General features: G+C 33.0%; 1 protein-coding gene across 26 annotated transcripts in view; it reads right to left on the reverse strand.

The window, feature by feature from the left end:
* Positions 1 to 1,388: 1,388 nt before the first annotated feature.
* Positions 1,389 to 15,520, reverse strand: part of LOC127845801 (adhesion G protein-coupled receptor B3-like) — a 37,673-nt gene continuing 23,541 nt past the window's right edge. For 2 of the 26 annotated variants that reach the window (XM_052377089.1, XM_052377055.1), the window contains 19 exons: positions 9,588 to 9,679; positions 9,156 to 9,359; positions 8,939 to 9,010; positions 8,702 to 8,807; positions 8,419 to 8,541; positions 8,141 to 8,216; positions 7,938 to 8,037; positions 7,736 to 7,785; positions 7,473 to 7,605; positions 7,158 to 7,255; positions 6,738 to 6,840; positions 6,048 to 6,198; positions 5,712 to 5,781; positions 5,061 to 5,127; positions 3,844 to 3,929; positions 3,438 to 3,564; positions 3,037 to 3,078; positions 2,462 to 2,548; positions 1,389 to 2,162 (listed from right to left, as the gene is read on the reverse strand). In XM_052377089.1, the coding sequence (XP_052233049.1) occupies positions 2,151 to 2,162; positions 2,462 to 2,548; positions 3,037 to 3,078; positions 3,438 to 3,564; positions 3,844 to 3,929; positions 5,061 to 5,127; positions 5,712 to 5,781; positions 6,048 to 6,198; positions 6,738 to 6,840; positions 7,158 to 7,255; positions 7,473 to 7,605; positions 7,736 to 7,785; positions 7,938 to 8,037; positions 8,141 to 8,216; positions 8,419 to 8,541; positions 8,702 to 8,807; positions 8,939 to 9,010; positions 9,156 to 9,359; positions 9,588 to 9,679 (1,799 nt within the window). In that variant the 3' untranslated portion in view covers positions 1,389 to 2,150. Of the gene's footprint in view, positions 2,163 to 2,461; positions 2,549 to 3,036; positions 3,079 to 3,437; positions 3,565 to 3,843; positions 3,930 to 5,060; positions 5,128 to 5,711; positions 5,782 to 6,047; positions 6,199 to 6,737; positions 6,841 to 7,157; positions 7,256 to 7,472; positions 7,606 to 7,735; positions 7,786 to 7,937; positions 8,038 to 8,140; positions 8,217 to 8,418; positions 8,542 to 8,701; positions 8,808 to 8,938; positions 9,011 to 9,155; positions 9,360 to 9,587; positions 9,680 to 11,620; positions 11,768 to 13,067; positions 13,248 to 13,496; positions 13,676 to 15,520 lie in introns of those variants that run through there. The other 24 variants (XM_052377095.1, XM_052377051.1, XM_052377083.1 and 21 more) reach the window with 22 other exon arrangements.

Below are 15,520 nucleotides of genomic sequence, written 5' to 3' on the forward strand. Positions count from 1 at the left end.
TAAATGCAAGCTAGTAATATAACATGGTAAGTAAAATATACGACGCCCACATTTTGTTTCAATCCTATATAGCGCCGCGAATAAATGATAACACAAGATTCTACGTTTAAGATGTGTATGCAACAAAAATACACGCTGTATGTGAAGGATTATTTTCATAAATGTACAGATGACGGAAAAAGCCAATATCCACATCATATTTAAAGAAAATTACCATTTACAAAATTTAAGAAAAAAGATTGTTGAACATGTAAATCACGGAAACGCCAACCACATGTCCGGATATGAATCAGGCAACTCCGGTGACAGTTGGAAGCAGTATATATAGTTATTTGAAGTCGTGTCTTCCATAACAATATATACATGTCTAATTATGATAACAAAAAACGGTTATAACATTGTAATTAGTTGGCTTCCTTGGCACAGGGAGAAAAAAAAAGTTGCGGTATACTTTTTATTGATGTGTTATCTTCGCATGTACGTGAAAATGTGGTATAGGCATTTTTATTACACATGCAATCTCCGATGGAAGTTAATCTTGATAAATCTGCAATAATATTTTTTCTTAATGAACGAAAATCGGACAAACACTTTTCGAAACCTTAACTTCGAAAATGGAAGTACCTTTTAGAAATGCCTCTTCAAGTTTGATTATGCGATTAAATGCTCATTACTTATCCTTAAGTAATGGTTTTAAATATAATTTGCATTTCGTTCATTTATTATTTTTAATCAAGACTACTTTACTATGTTTTTTTTTTATTTCCCATGGGAAGTTTTTCAATGGACATTTTCACTATTTTTACAGATGAGAAATTAATCCCATAAGAATTTTGAAATGATAAAGTACTCAAACAAAATTTTAGGACTTAATTATCGTGTATATGTTTTAATGATATTAGAAAAGCCCATACTTAAAGTAAGAACAAATGTACTTTCTCTTATTTTAGAGACTTATTCAGTTCGTTAGCAATACTAACTGACTGGATTTTAATGCCTTTAATTCCTAAAAAAGTAAGATGGGATTTTTCACATGGGTTATTTTTCCCATGTTTTTATCATATTCTAAAACGGGAGCAAAAACTTACTTTTTTAATGGGAAAAAATAACAAAAAAATATATATAAATAATAATAATAATAATAATAATTATTATTATTATTATTATTATTATTATCATAATAATAATAATAATTATAATAATAATCATTATTATCATAATATTCATAATCATAGTTATAGTCATAATAGTGTTTTACAGATCAGGTGTTCAGATGAGTTTAGATGAGAAAACCGCAAGACATATGTTAACATATCTGAATGGTAAAGATATAATTTTAAAAAAGCGTTTAAAAGTAGTTGAAAATCACGAAATATATAAATCCTGAAAATGTTTTATCTTTATTAACCATAAGAAAATATTAAATTAATTAAATATAAGAATGCATGTAATAGAAACAGAAAGATACATATTAATATTCATATTTATAATTAATTAAAAAAAAAACAAAAAAAAAGGAATTATATATGCCTTTACACAAATACTATATATAGCAAAATAAAACACAAACATACTTTTTGTAAAGACGTTACAATCCTAATATCTATTTGACGAGGATACACATTGCATCAGTTTTTTGTGTAAGCAAAAAACGGTTGTGGTAATCTACTAGACAACTGATTTGCAAGTATAGTAAAATTCAACGATCAAACTTCCATTGCAAACTCTACTATCAAACTCAGTCAACAAAGAACTGATATAGACCAGATTGTTATAATACAAGTCCATGTCCTTTGTCGTTTTTTTTTCAAAATTATATCATAAATAAAACAAAATGCTGTATTGAAAAGCTCTTTAAAAGCGGTAAAATATTTAGTATAAATTACAACAACAAAAATAGAAAAAAATAAATATGTCTTTGCACTAAATATTCGCTACTTTTCAAACTGTTCAAACTCCATAAATTGATCTCACTATAATATAAAAAAATATATTAAAAGCGGTCCTACATAATTGAATAAGGTTTGCCATTATGATAGAACCCAATGATCACGAATACAACACTTATGAAAGCAATCATATGAGTAGAGCCGCCTTGTACTTTGACCTCTTATTGACTCTCGTTTCTATGTGGACACACTGACACCTTGTTAAGTAGATTTCTAAAATTAAAAATGATAACCAATCGTACATATGTTTTGTAATATAATTTAAACTAAATATTATGTCTACATGTGTGCGTTACTTTGCAACTAGACAGAGTGATAACCGTTTGTTTCCATTATGTCATCGACTGCTTATTTTACAAAAACAAAATAAGTGTAAGAAATCGTTACCCTGGGAAATTTATTAACAAACAAACTTATGTCAACCTAGCGCCTCAATATCAGTTAACACGTTAAATGATTGGACCAGGGTTAGTTGGATGTAGTAGTTAACGTCATATATATTATGCTCGCACCTGCGTAGACCTCATCCCTGTGTCTCCGGTACGAACATCGGTAGATGTGAACCATGGTAACTTCCTCTGGCGGAGAGCGTCGCGTACCTTTCAATGAGACAGTGGGTTTATTAAATATGAAACACTCATCCGGGTTCGTTGCAATGTGCATCTCCGTATTTGAGTTTAAAGTTAAGTGTTTACAGTTTAGCAAAATGACAATAAAACAAAATGTCATAGATATGTAAAACAATTTTATATTATGCTTCAACCGGCGAAGAATCAATGTCCTGAAAAATGTTTGGAAAAAAAACTCGGGTTTTATTTTAATGATCTTTTATCTAAATTGGTTAACTGATAATGCGTTTGAAACGCGTTTCATTAATTATTTGGAATAAACACATGCATTTCTAGTCAAACATTTAAAATATCGTCATAATATCCGAAACCTGCGTGGTAAAATTGTAATGCGTTATATGTAGCGTCTAAAGGCCACTAAATGACCATCAAAAACATTGACTTCTTTGAAGATCCCTTTTAGGCGTTCATGTTCCCAATAACATTACAGTACTACAGTACTACTGATTAATACTAACTTTTCTGTCAAACACGCATTGTACCAGAAATATCAGGAATCCCTGTAACACAAAAGAGAGTTTCTTTGTAAGTTAAAATAAGTTTGACAATTATCCTATTTTGTTTAGGTTTGCTTCATATTGATTAAAAATATCTATCAAGAGTAAACAAACTTATATATGACATTTATTTTATTATATAATATTGCATGCATACGTTTCCATTTCTTATAAGCACTACACATGCGACACTATGAAAATAAGCCGAAACTCTGACATGTGTTGATAAGTATTCGCGTGTGTTTGTAATAAATGTCCAGATAGATTAAACGCTAAGCTATCATAGTTGTTGCTTTTATCTTTTGATCGTGTTGTTGTTCAATGCCATCAACTGCAAGCGATATTAAACGTTGAATTGTTACCTGCAGGCTGTTGAAGATGGCGAACAAATACTGGAAGACGAGCGTGTCCTTGTTGACTGCAAAAATACCGAACACCCAGGTGAGGCCCAGCACGGGAAGTAGAATACAAACACTGCGCACACCGGTCCTGTGATGATACATATATAAAAGTGAGCTTAAATAAGTGAACCTCATTTATGTGCAAGGGTATTACGAGACTGTGAGTCAAAGCTGTTGCGATAGTTCGTGCCATTAAATACATACTACGCATTTATTCGTTCTGTAGCAAAGCGGTGTAACTTAAATCATCTTATTTGGCAGTATACTATCAACTAGACTAGTAAGGGCGTTAATTCGTTAGAATAGTTATTGTTCACATGTGGTATTCTTTGAAATCGAAAACTCGTTCAAAGACAATTTCACTTACTTGACTTTCTCAGCGTCTGTTTTCTTTGACATAGCGGCAACTCCGAATAATTGTTTCAACACGAGCACCAGGATAATCAGGTTTGTCTGCAAACAAAAACAGAAAACAGTAAAATTGTACTTATACATGAAGAAAGCAGATTTCACTAATACGTGCACTGTAATGTGATAAGTTTGATTCCCAACACATACATTTTCTTATAATATAATCCTAACAATAGCTAGCGATACGTTTTCATTGTACTTTATGTATTAAAGGATATGTGTCACATACACACTATAAAATAAACAAAGTTGACAATAAGATCTTTCTGAATGAAATGGTATTGTATAACAAGTTTCTGTCTTGTCTGCAGAACAGTTTAATAAATCGAACATGTTAGACGGATGCGCTCGTAATTTAAGTTTTCAATACATGTTCGGTCACATTAAAATATTGTTTATGTATGTCAGGCTGTAATGACGGTGATAACTGCTTTAATCGCATTTTACACTCCGTATGCCTAACAATGGTATGCTTCAAGCAGGGGGATTATATGTGCTTGACTTTAGTCTTCAGACGTAAGACATATTATGTCAACATTCGAATCACTTTTGGCAAGTTACTTGAAAACCAATTCCTGCGGGACAAACAATTGCTCTTAAAGAACCTAAAAGTCAATGTTTCATTGTTTTTTTTTTTTTGCGACGCGACAAGAGTTTCGCACTCCTGTCGAACTAAACACATTCTCAGATCAAATTACTGGGAACCGATTTTTTTCTATATGACCTACGAACTTGCTATTGACATGCACGAGATGCAACACGTCCCCTTCCACATACTTTTATTTTCCCAAACAACTGTTCAACAACAAATCTATTGCGGACGCAGATATGCTTCGGAAAGAACGTCACAGGGCTCAGTACTACAAGTGTGACCTTTCCCTTGAAAAGAAAAATCTGGTACTTGCGCACGACAATACGCCCTTAAAAGCTTGTCAATTCTATTGCAATCTGCATCGGGATATTTGTATATTAACATATTAAATTGAATGGCTCCGGCTAATCTATTAGGCCAACCGGGCGCCAGTCTGAAAGCATTGATGCCAAATTCGCCCAACAGGGATCCCGCCCACATGTACCGTTCCTATTTTATGAACCCTTTAAACACTTAAAGAAGATATATAAAACATATTGTCAACGTGTTTGCTATTCTACATAACGGAAAACTAATCTCACCACAACTATGGCAAGGACCGGTCCTGCAAATGCCCAAAACAGACCTGACTCCACGGACAACCAGCAGCTGCAGTACGAGATATACAATATTGGTTATAATAGCTTAAATGGAATGGTTTACAGCTTGGCAAAATGACATTAAAATGTCACAGAATCTGAAAAATGTATGCGTTATATTAAACCAGAAAAATAGCAATATTGAGTTAGCATTAGAAAAAATGCTCCATTTCAAAACAGTTATCTATCAAAATCGGTGTATTTAGAATATGTAAAGCGTATCATCGATAATTTGTAAAACACATTTATTTTAAATATAGAGTTTGAAACATGCTTGTGATATACAAAGCATGTGTTTTTACTCCTAGGGTTTCAGGTTTATATCCCGTTAACGGCAAACTTTGTAATCAACTTATATTGCTTGCTATCAATATTATTTTAGAATTTTGCAAATATTAGATCATTTGTAGTATAAACATATTATAGAAATTTGCAAAAATGCAAAAATCTGTTATCATATCCCTTATATTACTCTATAGTCTTTAGATGGACACAACTTAACGTTAATAATATTTGACGTATACTGTCGTCATGCATTAATGTTAAAGATACAATAAATTATGTCCTTGGGTTTATATCTAAAATATATCTCACAATCGTGCATTGCCGTAACCGTCCAACTGTGTCGCGACCATGGACACACCCACAATAATGGCAGGAATACCTAACAAATCAAGGACTTATTTTAAGGCGTAAATATTTTGATTTAAATAAAAAAATGATTATTCAATCAATATTCATATATATTTCCGCAATTTTACTTTATAAGGCAGTAGAGTCGAAACGTTGATCAAATTATTTCTAAATAATAAGTGTTTTTGTCGATGATTGTTTTATTAATAACACTCATTCAAATTGTATACCTATCTGTAAACAGAAACAAACATCTACATCATACAAATGTATATCGTATAAACCCCTACTACTAACCATATGACCCTGTCAAGAAGTAAGGGATAATGTCCCTCTTGGTGAGCGGGCTCAGCACCATCAACGCAATAACGCCTCCTTCTGCCAACATCAGGAAGAATACCACGAGATACACGTAGTGAAGCAACACGGCGGTAAATGTACAAGCGCCCTTAAAAGCAGATACACACATTCTCATGTTTTGCAAGCTGTAATGACACACGATTGTTTTTCAAAAGCGCTAAGTATCTTCAAATTCATCTCCAATAGACTTGTTGATTTAATTGCTTCCGAAGACAGTTTCTACAATATTAAGAATGTTTCACCTTACAATCACTGTTTAAGAAAGGGTTATTTTATTGTTGTTTTTACATGTATACTATATTTATAAATATGCAACAGCAAGTACGATACACATTATCATACACTGCCGTTCAAATGCAACTTTACAATGTCATACAATACCATCGGTTGTGTGTGTTTAATTCCTATACGGAATATATACACAACGAACAGAGCTGCACACAGTTGTAACAGCAAGGTTGCTCGGTTTTACTGTACCATCATTGATCGCAATGATATATTTGAGCAGTTTTCAAAATAGTTAAATTTTGTATTTTGCAATATGTGTACATTTGATAATTACAAAGTATACGTTGATATTGTTATACAACTATTATAAATGGATGTCATGACCCTTTTATACAATACCATTGGTTGTGTTCGTTTAATTCCTATGAGGAACGCTAGATACGCAACGAACAGAGCTGCACACAGGTTTAACAGCAAGGTTGCTCGGTTTGACTTAACCATCCTCGAATCAAAGAGTAAAGAACGAAATTATAAGACCAGATTCAATGAACCTAACATAAAATATATTTAGAGCAAATGTTTTATAAGATATATTAAAACTTATTTGAGATCACATTCTAGATGGTTTGGATGGTGGGTGTAAAGGATATATTGATGTTGCTTAACCTTAGTCAATGAAGGTTCGTTAACCTCATAATTAATGTTTTATGCATAATTAATCTTGAACGAAAGGATCGCTGTCAATAAAAAACAATAACGCGACTTAATACTTCAGACGTGTAACGTCAACACTGAAAGCGGCGTTATAATTGTGTTTACCTCCAACAGTATACGTAAATTACTGACGTTGTTACAAGACCTGCCAGGGACAGACAACATCCAACCACTGTTATAGCACTGAGAGCCTGATGATGGATCTGAAATAAAACATAAAAACAAAGTCAAATGCAAAGAAAAGTATATTTCTATAACCTTAAAGTTTTCGCTTGCCTTCGTTTGTTATGTTAACGGATTGCTGAAACTTCTCACTTGGTACATGGTACAAACCAAACTTTTAACATTAATTTGTATACTCGTAAACTTTTAATTCTAAAGACAAGAAGATGTATTTGCAGGACACTTGTTTAAGTGTACCTTTTCTACTGTAACGCCGGGACTCATCAGAACAGCAAAGTTTGTGAGATGATTGCATGAGCAGGTTACACGTCCAGTCTGTTGATTAAATTCGACCAGTTTGCATCCGTCGCTAGACCAGAAGCCTTCACCACTGCATTCAGATATAAACCGTTTATGGCGGATGCAATGGCTTTTTATAAAGAAAACGAAGAAGTGCTATTTGCATCGTGCATTAAACTAACGATAGAACTTATGGTTACAATTTTAAGTTAACGAGTTACCTTGAATAACCCTTTTCCCAGAAGCTGCAAGACGGTTTTGCTAAGTCTGTCTGTGGAAATAAATAGCACATAAGGTGGATTAAATTGTTAAAGAAATGCAAAATAGAATATAAACCCAGTATAAACAGTCATGATATATACGTTTGAACATTTCAAAACGACAAGAAGTTTGAAGTGTGTTAGACAAGATTTGATTACATACATTAAATAATTCGAATACTAAGGTGACGTTCTGTGCATCAGAAGCCGTTATGGAATCGTGCACGCTGAATGCCAGAACCGGGGCATTGATTTCCATATGCCTGTAACATAGCTATATTTATAGTTATTTACACCACGTAGAGTTTGATATATAGCACGTCGATCAATGGCAAAACGAACAATATGAACAACTTGTGTACGTACATCGAGTCTTTAGTTTTTGATGACATTATCGACGTCATATTCCTGAAGAGGGATCCACTAAACGTCAATCCACCAGCTGAAAATAACAGTTATTAGCTGTATTGTATTTATTACCTTTAATTGTAATCTGAAGTGTACAAGAGGAAGGCCATATATGCACTAACTTAGGATACTGTGATATGATTGTGTTATATTTACTTTTATATCTGCTTAATGCTCACAAAATATTAAATTTTAGTGTTTTTTAGATGTTCATAAGGTTTAACAAAACAAGTTACTTCCACGGCATGCAACTTCAACAGTGTCATGTCGCGTCAAAGCCCACTCTGGTACATTTCCGTTTTTCTCGCTATCTGGAAACTTTATCTTTGAGCATTGCTCCACAGAGCCTATTTCAAGAACTAAAACAAACACACACACAAAAAACAATTAATTGATGTATCACACATGTTTTTCAACTGGATACAATGTGTGATGTACATAACATGCATACAATTAAGATTTAAATATAACAAGGGCATTTACATTATAATTTAAGTATTTTGTCTTCTTGCAACTTACAAATGTTTTCTTTTCCAACAGTCAGGTTTTGTTTTAACACATCACTGTTGTTTGCAACTTTCGATATAAACTCATCCAGTACATTGATAACCGTGGCAGCTCCGCCCTGCAAAATGAGTATAGAGGTAAAATATATAATTCGCAAATCTATGAAATAATTATTCATTGTTCAACCGTATAAATAATTATTTTACACTCAATATAAAAACAATTATCAATAAAACAAATTAAAGCAACCTTGTCCATTAGAGCGCCCCATGAATGTGTTGTCCTATTGCTGATAAGACTATCAACAACATCGACGAAAGACTGCAATAATATAAATTTAAATTACAAGTAACTACACCTATAAATAATCAAAACAATAAAAATAGTTTCTTTACCAAAGATTGATCATATAAAAAACAAGACACTCGTTTCTCAGATTTATAAAGTTTTAAAATTGTTGACATACATCTGTCACATTTTCAATGGCAGAGGAATTTGCTTCAAAATGATCAGTAATAATTTTCATTATTTCTGTCGCCGTTTCAATATCACCAACATGAAGTGTCGTCTTCTCCACAGACGTCCTGTTGTCATGTAGACTGGTGCGGATTTCTTTCCTCAAATCATTAATTGTTTCTTTAACATCGTCTGCACTCACGTTGTTTTTAACCTGAAAAGATAAGTATGTGGAGTATTAAATATGAAACCAATATACGTGGACACGTATTGTTCTCATTTTTTATTGAAACACACAGAGGAACTTGTTGGTCACATTCAAAAGGAACAAAACAAGTATTACCTTGCCGTTTTGTTACTAATGAGCATAAACAAAAAGTAACAATACCTGATAAATAAACATGTAGTCAGCACTATAAATAAAGAACGCTTATGTTCTTACCTTGTTTAATAACGCATAAATAGCCTGCTTGGTGCAGTTGTACACGGGGTTGTCATAATAACCACTTGTATTGCACGTTCTTGTCACTATGCCTTTTGAATATTAAGAGTCATATTTAAATCATCTTTATATGAATTGTGCATGATGATATCTATCTAGAAAATTAGTTTTCCTCAAATGTTAAAACATGCTTTAAGCTAGGCTGAATTATTATTTTACAAATGGTATGCGTCTTAATATTACCAGTCATTGATTAGCTTTTAACATTGTTTATCATACTTGATATATGTTTTTTTTGGTGCTGTGATTGATTGGCTTTAATAGCCAGTTGAACGAATCGTCACGGTACGAATACGGACGCAAATTTAAATATAATTGTTGACATTTTTAATGATTTAAATGATACAGAAAATTATGAAACTACAATATGATCATTATTTAAAAACATATTTTCGGAAACGGATACTACAAACGTCAATAGAAAAAACTTCCTATTTGTATATTTTAGTATTTGTTTGTCAGATATTTTTGCAATTGTTTAAAGTAAACACAAGTAAACCAGCACATCACACAGTTTAACTGATTTACAGTAAAATGATAAACTACCCAATAATGCTGGTTAAAACCAACGTACAAAATCATATTTTGATTCGAACCCGCAAAATCGAGATTTGTGTGGCGAACATTTTACCACAAGGCTATTTGCATACTATTTTTATGCAGAAAAAAACATCTGTTGTAGTTAATGTAAAAATGTGTGTAACATCTTTTAGTATATGCCTGTTTAATGCTTTTAACAAAATACAGGTTGTATCAATCGTTGAAACAAATCACGTATTATACTACTCGCTGTTTTCCGATTCCGTATTACCATACTAGCCGGACTACTTTATTCGACCCATTTAATGACGTCACATTACGCGCACCCCTATTTTATATTACGAAATATATTACGTACTACATCCTGTGACGTCATTTTTGTGACGAAACACAATAGTTTTATTTAAACTCTTTGGATTTAAGAACATGTCGGACGTGGTATTTTTAACAGTAAACTATTTGTTTAAAACATCGAACGAGTGCAAAACGTATTTTGGAGTGTGCGTTTATCATGCATAAATGTAAATTTCGATAGGAAAACTAAGGAATGCAATAAAATAGTGTGGTTTAAACTAAGTTTCGATAAAGACACGGAAGAATAGAAGTTGAAGTGCATATCATTTGAACGTTTTTGTTATTAACATTGGATTAAAGCTGTCAACTTAATTGTTATAAACATTGGATGAACGATGACATTAAGGTAAGCGTGTCGGAAACCTGTATTTTTCCTGTTCAAATGTTTACACGTTAATTTACATAAACTGTATTCATAAGCGTCTTAAATATACTATGGCGTACCGTTTTAGTCATTGTTTTGTCAGCTTTGTTAAAGCAAAAAAAAACAATTGTTAACTGATTTCGTGAGTTGTTGTATATACAATAAAAGGAATATTACGCTAGTCAATTTTTCCAAGAGTTTGTATCAGTCTCGTGGCTTGTGCTATTTCGCATCACACTCGAGGCTCCGCCCCTCGTGTGATACGTCATCACACAAGCCACTCGACTGATACAAACTCTTGGAACAACTGACTTGCGTAATATTCCGTATGTATTTTAACTCGACGTACGTTAAAAATAATACGAACACTGGATGAGTATATTAATAGCGGATTGCATCACACTACACGTATTTTTGCTTTGTCAGAAAGATATCGGAATATATAATATAATAATGTAACAAATAGACTTGACTCTTTTGTCATCCGAAACTGCTTTTTATTCTTTTGCTCATGTAGCTGGTGCTGCTGAATATGATTCTTTCGTTTCTACTGTCACTGCTGCGACTGATTATTAGTTTTGATAGCATGGCACACGAAACTATGGTGACGAAAAAGATAAAGATAAAGGGATGTTGCAATTGCTTCTACTTAAGACAATAAACATAATAACGACGAAGGTGCCGAATATGCTAATTATGAAAAGAAATAAGTTACCAGAGTATCCGTCCGAGCAATTTTTATTTACAATGTTCCCCGCATCAACTGATGGCCAAACAAAACCGTCAAAATCAATGCTCGAATGGCATTGTACAGGATCCGCATAGGATGTGGGGTCAATATAATAATCAAACGTTTGCTCATCTAAACAAAATAAATATAAGTGAAAAAATATTTACAAAGTGTAAGTGGTTTAAGTTTTTATGTTTCTTGGGTACGTGTGTTTAGTTAACTTCATTATGCATTGAATTTTATTATGAGAATGTGGCGAAAAAAACCTAATTAATTCAAAATAAGTATTGTCAAACAAAACTTGACTGATATGAGGCTTTATTTTTGTATATAGTTTTGAAATTAGGAGGCGCCGGAATTAATTTGTAAGAATAATGATATATGAACATTTAGGTTAACAGATTTGAGTACTTCAAACATATTAAATATCGTATTAGACTCACATTATGTGCTTGCCGTATTTAGCACTTCATGTATAAAAAAAGACTACCACAGTACGATTTATCAGCTATATAATTACAACACTCATTATAATGTTTAATAACGGATTAATATACAGTTCAGTCGACATAAAAAAAGATCTGTTTAAATGTTGATAGTTAGACATTCACCGAGTACTGTTGTTATGAATGGTAAGTAAAGTATATGAAATATCTTGACTTTCAAATTTACCGTTTGATAAATTTTTACTAAGCCTTATACACTATTCAATATTTTGGACTTGACCCGCTCTGATTTTAACATTGGGTAAATTCCTAAACCCACTATTACTGAGCGGTACATGTGTGCATGTGTTTTGGTTGCATATTTGAACAGTGTATAGTTTTTCTTCCTTTGTGAATGAATCAGTCGGAATACTGTCCAGTAAAGGTATTCGTATGGAAAACCACACGTACCAAACTGATTGAACCGACTTAAAGTATACAATGTTTTAAGACAATCCTATGCCTCCGGGTTGTGAATGCTGCACACGTTATATATATATTCAACATTGTATTACTTTCTGCGACTACCTCCCCCTCCCCGTCCTTTAAAAACAAAGTAGTTTTACTGAAACTTAACAGGTCGCATTGTGTAGACATTACTGCAAATTACTTCCTTTACCACAACATATCTGTAATAAATCATAGCCATATAATACTGTGTTAATAGTGAGCTAATCAAGGGACGATTAATAAATACTATTTGTTGAGGAAACATAGAATTGAATCGGAAAAAATAATGTCCCTTCGGCTAGTGAGAAAACGCCGCCCTCATTGATAAACTATTTTATTTTAAATAAGCGTTTTCTTACAGATATATTTGATTTATGTAACAAATGCATGACGTGTTACCGATTGAAATGTCTTAACGTTTCACTAGAAACATAATTATGGGATTCACAAATTATCTGATATCCAAATGCCCATGTTAAATAAATTAGTATACTTACACGTCTTCTCACACCGGATTGTCTCCCATTCGCCGTTTGGCATGCATCTCATATTGTTTAATGTCAAGTTCTGTGAGGCCCTGTATCCAGGGTTGCATGAAACTTTCACGACAGAACCGTACAATGTCAAGGTCCCACTTTTGTTTTTTCTGTTGACAATTTCCGGATGTAGAACACAATCTTAAATGTTTGATTTAAATAGTGTGTACGTATGCTGATAAATTTAATGGCTAGTACATGTTAACCTATCGAAAATATTTATTGAAAATATATATTGAAAATATAATAAAATAGTATATCGAAAAGACATTGTACTTTGACATTCCTTTAATGATAACAATTTCAATGCAGGGGCATCAATAGGGTAATCATTATGTCTTAACAACTGAATTTAAATTGCATCTACAGTGAAGCAGATGTTACGTTTACCATTTACATAACACTCTACGCCAACATCTTCGCTGTGAGAACAGTCATGTCCACCCCAATCATTGTGTGTACAATTAACGATAGACGATTCGCTCCCTGTACAAATTACTTCATCTAACCATATTTTGCCAACTCCTTTCACTGTTGATTCATATTCCATCAATGCGCCATTTTTCAATCTAAAAATTACAATGTTATCCATTGTAAACCATTGTAAAACACTTCTTTCTAACGACAACGAAAATCATATCATTTTTAAGATTATTTTGTGTATTTCTTTATTTTTGAGTGCAGCTATTACGTTGAGCTAAATATTTATATATTAAGTCATTTTAATATTTAAAATCAGTTGCAAGTAAATTTACAAGTAAGTTACCTTTATTCAGTAAATTATATTTTTATTACCATATAACCCAAGCTCTTTACATAGCACATTTGCAAAAGCATCAACTGCAAGCGATATTAAACGTTCAACTGTTCCCCTGCATTCCTGTTGAAGATGGCGAACGTTACTTAAAAAAAATCGTGTTGTTGACTGCAAAAAAACCAATACCAGTTGAGCCCAGTAGGAAGTAGAATACAAACACTGCGCACACCGGTCCTGTGATGAACATCTATAAAAGTAATCTTAAATAAATTTGAACCTCATTTATGTGCAAGGGTATTACAAGACTGTACTTCCAAAGCTGTTGCGATAGTTCCTGCCCTAAATACATACTACGCATTTATTCGTTCTGTAGCAAAGCGGTGTAACTTAAATCTTCTTATTTGGCTACTACTACTACTCAACTACTACTACTAAGGGCGTTAATTCGTTACTACTACTTACTACTTCACTACTGTGGTATTCTTTGAAATACTAAACTACGTTCAACTACAATTTCTACTTACTTGACTTTCTACAGCGTCTGTTTACTTTGACATACGGCAACTCCGAATAATTGTTTCAACACGAGCACCAGGATAATCAGGTTTGTCTGCAAACAAAAACAGAAACAGTAAAATTGTACTTATACATGAAGAAAGCAGATTTCACTAATACGTGCACTGTATGTGATAAGTTTGATTCCCAACACATACATTTTCTTATAATATAATCCTAACAATAGCTAGCGATACGTTTTCATTGTACTTTATGTATTAAAGGATATGTGTCACATACACACTATAAAATAAACAAAGTTGACAATAAGATCTTTCTGAATGAAATGGTATTGTATAACAAGTTTCTGTCTTGTCTGCAGAACAGTTTAATAAATCGAACATGTTAGACGGATGCGCTCGTAATTTAAGTTTTCAATACATGTTCGGTCACATTAAAATATTGTTTATGTATGTCAGGCTGTAATGACGGTGATAACTGCTTTAATCGCATTTTACACTCCGTATGCCTAACAATGGTATGCTTCAAGCAGGGGGATTATATGTGCTTGACTTTAGTCTTCAGACGTAAGACATATTATGTCAACATTCGAATCACTTTTGGCAAGTTACTTGAAAACCAATTCCTGCGGGACAAACAATTGCTCTTAAAGAACCTAAAAGTCAATGTTTCATTGTTTTTTTTTTTTTTGCGACGCGACAAGAGTTTCGCACTCCTGTCGAACTAAACACATTCTCAGATCAAATTACTGGGAACCGATTTTTTTCTATATGACCTACGAACTTGCTATTGACATGCACGAGATGCAACACGTCCCCTTCCACATACTTTTATTTTCCCAAACAACTGTTCAACAACAAATCTATTGCGGACGCAGATATGCTTCGGAAAGAACGTCACAGGGCTCAGTACTACAAGTGTGACCTTTCCCTTGAAAAGAAAAATCTGGTACTTGCGCACGACAATACGCCCTTAAAAGCTTGTCAATTCTATTGCAATCTGCATCGGGATATTTGTATATTAACATATTAAATTGAATGGCTCCGGCTAATCTATTAGGCCAACCGGGCGCCAGTCTGAAAGCATTGATGCCAAATTCGCCCAACAGGGATCCCGCCCACATGTACCGTTCCTATTTTAT

Source organism: Dreissena polymorpha, chromosome 1 (assembly GCF_020536995.1).
Source record: "Dreissena polymorpha isolate Duluth1 chromosome 1, UMN_Dpol_1.0, whole genome shotgun sequence".
Lineage (NCBI taxonomy): Eukaryota > Metazoa > Mollusca > Bivalvia > Myida > Dreissenidae > Dreissena > Dreissena polymorpha.